The sequence below is a fragment of the Lactuca virosa genome, chromosome 3, assembly GCF_052849685.1.
Source record: "Lactuca virosa cultivar CGN04683 chromosome 3, Lactuca_virosa_CGN04683_v6, whole genome shotgun sequence".
NCBI lineage: Eukaryota > Viridiplantae > Streptophyta > Magnoliopsida > Asterales > Asteraceae > Lactuca > Lactuca virosa.
In genome coordinates this window covers 42,974,422-42,978,378 of record NC_136428.1, presented here as the reverse complement: position 1 = coordinate 42,978,378, position 3,957 = coordinate 42,974,422, and the positions used below count along the sequence as shown (strand labels likewise).

Here is a 3,957-nt window from a genome sequence, read left to right as displayed (position 1 = left end):
ATGTTATATGCCCAAATTTGATGGTGTTTGCAATATAAATGTCTTAGGGGCAAAATCGGAATTAGTTGTTATTATGATTTTATATGTTAATTATATCCATGTTTTGCATAACTTGTAACTGAGTCATATTTGTCCCTGTTTTAGTTAATTTTTTATTAAGATAACAATGTACTTTGAAACTTAGTTGTAACCTGTAGTTATGCTAACACAGGGGTATAACAGTCCTTTATATATTATATGTCCAGATTTGATGTTGTTTTTAATATAATTGTCTTATGGGCAAAATGGTAATTAGTTATCATTCTATATTTTATATGTTAATTATGTCCATGTCTTGCATATTTGTCCATGTTTTAGTTAATTTTTTATTAAGATGACAATGTACTTTGAAACTTAGTTGTAACCTGTATTTATGCTAACACAGGGGTATAACAGTCATTTATATATTATATGTTTTATATGTTAATTAAGATTGTTATAGAAAGGGTATATCCGTCCATTAATTGTTATTATGATAAAACAAACAAAATTATATAATTTCCTGCTAACTGTGTTTGTATTAGATCAGTTTTAGTGGATTCCTTTCTCTTTTGGTTAATGTTTTTGTTTTTTCGTAAAGCAATTATTTGCAAACAACCAGATACCCCACTTGGTAAGTGTCAATGTAGTTATTGGTATATTTTGGAATGTCATGGGTTCGAACCCAATTACAAACACTTTTTGTTTCTTTTTTTTTAATGTCTCGATATGTCCCTGATCATCCACTTTTTTATCACTTCTCCACATGCCCCTGATCATGCGTAAATATCCCAAATTAGACAATATGAATTCCTATCGATTCAATATCTGATAACTACAAAGGCACTGCAACTACGTTTATTCTTCAACCAGAAATTGATGCGTCAACATCAAATTCATACAGGTACAAATACTACATTTAATTAATACAGGAAATTACAAAACAATTACCCTCATAATATGAATATTTGTTATCTAGTTGGGTCATGATGTGTGTAATTATATTTTATTTTGAGTTAACAAGTTTTTTTCTTTCAAGATATTGGATTTATTAGCAATGTGATCTATTTTGTTTATGCACACCAACTGTTTGTTAAAATGGGTCAATAAACAGGAAACATATATTGCTTGTTGACGCTGTTGTAAGCTGAATATGGATAAGTCTTGGATGGGAGCATACAGAACATCAGAAACCTATGTAAAAGGTGTTGCAGAATTTATCAAATATGCAGTGCACAATTACAAGATTTCTAAACATATGGATCCTGCAGATACCAAAAAAAAGATAAGAATTCCCTGTCCATGTGTTAAGTGTGTAAACCACATATCTCATTCGGTGGATGTGGTAGATGATCATCTATTCAGGAATGGAATTGATCAAACATACATAAATTGGAATAAGCATGGAGAAACAGAAGAACCACCAAGAAGTTATGCATATGAACATAATTTTGACATGGATACGTCAAACGATGTAGATTCCACGAACATGAACACAGAAATGCCAATAGATGCTGCAGAAACAGTAGAGATGGTTGAAGCTGTAGAAGAAAATTTTATTGGGAACCCTGATAAGTTTAGAGAACTGATAGAGGATGCCGAGAAGCCCCTATACACAGGGTGTCATAATTTCACAAAGTTATCTGCAATCATTCAACTACTCAACTTGAAGAGTAAGTATGGAGTATCAGATAAGTGCTTTACTGAATTATTAGTTTTGATAAAAAAACATGTTACCAGAAGGAAACGAAATGTACAGTAGTACATATGAGGCGAAAAAAGCATTTAAGGCAATGGGTTCAGCGTATACTAAGATACATGCATGTGTCAATAATTGTATTCTTTACAGAAACGAATACACAGACTTGGCAGCATGTCTTACTTGTGGTAAATCAAGATGGAAGGTTGATGAACAAAAAAATAAAATTTAAAACAATATTCCTGCAAAATGTTTGTGGTACTATCCAATTATTCCGCGCTTCAAGCGTCTTTTTCAGTCTAAGACAACTGCAAAAGATTTAACATGGCACGCAACAGAAACAAAGGTGGATGTTGGCGTTTTAAGTCACCCATCTGATTCACCAGCATGGGCTGCCATTGATGACAAATATCCTGATTTTGCTAGCGAACCAAGAAATTTGCGACTAGGCATTTCGGCGGACGGGGTTGATGTGAACAGAGGAAATAGGAGTCATAGTGTTTGGCCTGTTTTAACTGTCATTTACAACCTTCCACCATGGTTGTGTATGAAGAGAAAGTTCATCATGCTTTCGTTATTGATTTCGGGAACACCAGGAAACGATATTGATGTGTTCCTAGCACCTTTTATTGATGATCTGCAATTATTATTTGATTTTGGAGTTGAAACATACGATGCATATGCACAAGAGCATTTTAAACTACGCGCAGTTGTGTTGTGGACTATTAATGATTATCCTGCTTTAGGTACATTAAGTGGTTGCCCATACAGCGGTTTTCAAGGTTATGTTGTGTGTGGTGAAGAGACACACTGCATTAGACTCCCTGAATCGAATAAGCAGAGTTATGCTGGTCATAGAAGATTTCTACCGTATGATCACCCGTTCAGAAGACAAAAGAAGGCATTCAATGGACAACAATAGTTCTCACCCTCTCCAGAACCTATGAATGGGGAGGAGATATATAACAGGGTAAAATTTATAATTAATAAATGGGGAAAGGTTAATAAGGGCAAGGAGGCAGAAATCCAACAATCAACAAGTGGAAGAGGTGGGAAGATGAATATAAAAAGAGAAAATCACACCAAGTGGGTACTTCAGATGTGGGCCAGCAAAATAATACATACTGGAAGAAATTCAATATATGGTATAGACAACTAAGGTATTGGCCCGACAATTTGGTTCCACATTATATAGATTTTATGCATGTGGAAAAGAACGTGGGTGAGAGTTTAACAGGAACTGTTTTGAACGTTCTCGGGAAGACGAAAGATGGTTATAAAGCTCGATTGGATTTGGTTCATTATGGTTTAAAACCAGAGCTGCATCCTCAGATAGAAGGGAACAACACAACACTTCCCGCAGCAGGTTGTACATTGACAAAAGAGGAAAAAGACAAATTCTGTGAGACTTTATACAACTTAAGGGTTCCTCAAGGGTATTGTTCTAATTTTTCTAGTTTGGTGAGTCTAAAGGATAGGAAGTTGATCGGACTAAAATCACATGACTATCACATGCTCATGCAACAATTTTTGCCCATAGCAATTTGATCTATTATGCATCCACCCACCAGAGTTTCTATTACAAGGTTTTGTTTCTTTTTCAAATCAATATGTAGCAAGGAAATCATAGTGGATGAGCTCGATAAGTTGCAAGAGGAGTTATGTGTAACCTTATGTCTTCTTGAGAAACACTTTCCACCATCATTTTTTGATGTGATGATTCATTTAACCGTTCATCTCACTAGGGAAGTAAAATTATGCGGTCCAATATTCTTTAGATGGATGTACCAATTCGAAAGGTTTATGAAGGTTATTAAGGGGCACGTGCGAAACAAAAATAGACCAGAAGGATGCATTGCAGAAGAGAATGTTGCATAAGAGACAATTGAGTTTTTTAGTCAATTCCTTAAAAGGATGGATACTGTTGGTATTCCACCTGACAATCATAACAATTGTGGAATTCATAAAGGTGTAGATAGTAGCTCTATTACGAACGATACTCCTCTATCAGCTGCTAAATCGGTAGAAGTTTCTGCAGAACTATTCAGCAAAGCGCATTTCTTTGTATTGCAAAATACATCTGAAGTACTCCCATATATCAAGTAAGGTTTTTTACATGTATGTTTTTTATAATAATATTAACATTAACGTATTGACAGACGACACATGGAATTTTTGGAACATCTACACCCTACTAAACGAAAGGCACATATAGAACAAGAGCATAGTAAAACATTTGG

At 34.6% G+C, this 3,957-nt stretch overlaps 1 protein-coding gene across 1 annotated transcript; it reads left to right on the top strand.

The window, feature by feature from the left end:
- Positions 1-1,171: 1,171 nt before the first annotated feature.
- On the top strand, positions 1,172-2,639 carry LOC145163444 (uncharacterized). Its single transcript, XM_079082285.1, has 3 exons — positions 1,172-1,691; positions 1,759-1,922; positions 2,016-2,639. The coding sequence occupies exons 1-3, from the start codon at positions 1,172-1,174 to the stop codon at positions 2,637-2,639; spliced, it is 1,308 nt and encodes a 435-aa protein (XP_078938411.1).
- The last annotated feature ends 1,318 nt before the right edge of the window (positions 2,640-3,957 follow it).

Excerpts from the sequence above, each read along its gene's own strand:
- LOC145163444 (XM_079082285.1), top strand. The coding sequence starts at position 1,172 with ATGGATAAGTCTTGGATGGGAGCATACAGAACATCAGAAACCTATGTA. Across the intron at positions 1,692-1,758 it reads TCAACTACTCAACTTGAAGA|AAGGAAACGAAATGTACAGT; the intron begins GTAAGTATGGAG and ends ACATGTTACCAG. Across the intron at positions 1,923-2,015 it reads GTGGTAAATCAAGATGGAAG|TCTAAGACAACTGCAAAAGA; the intron begins GTTGATGAACAA and ends CGTCTTTTTCAG.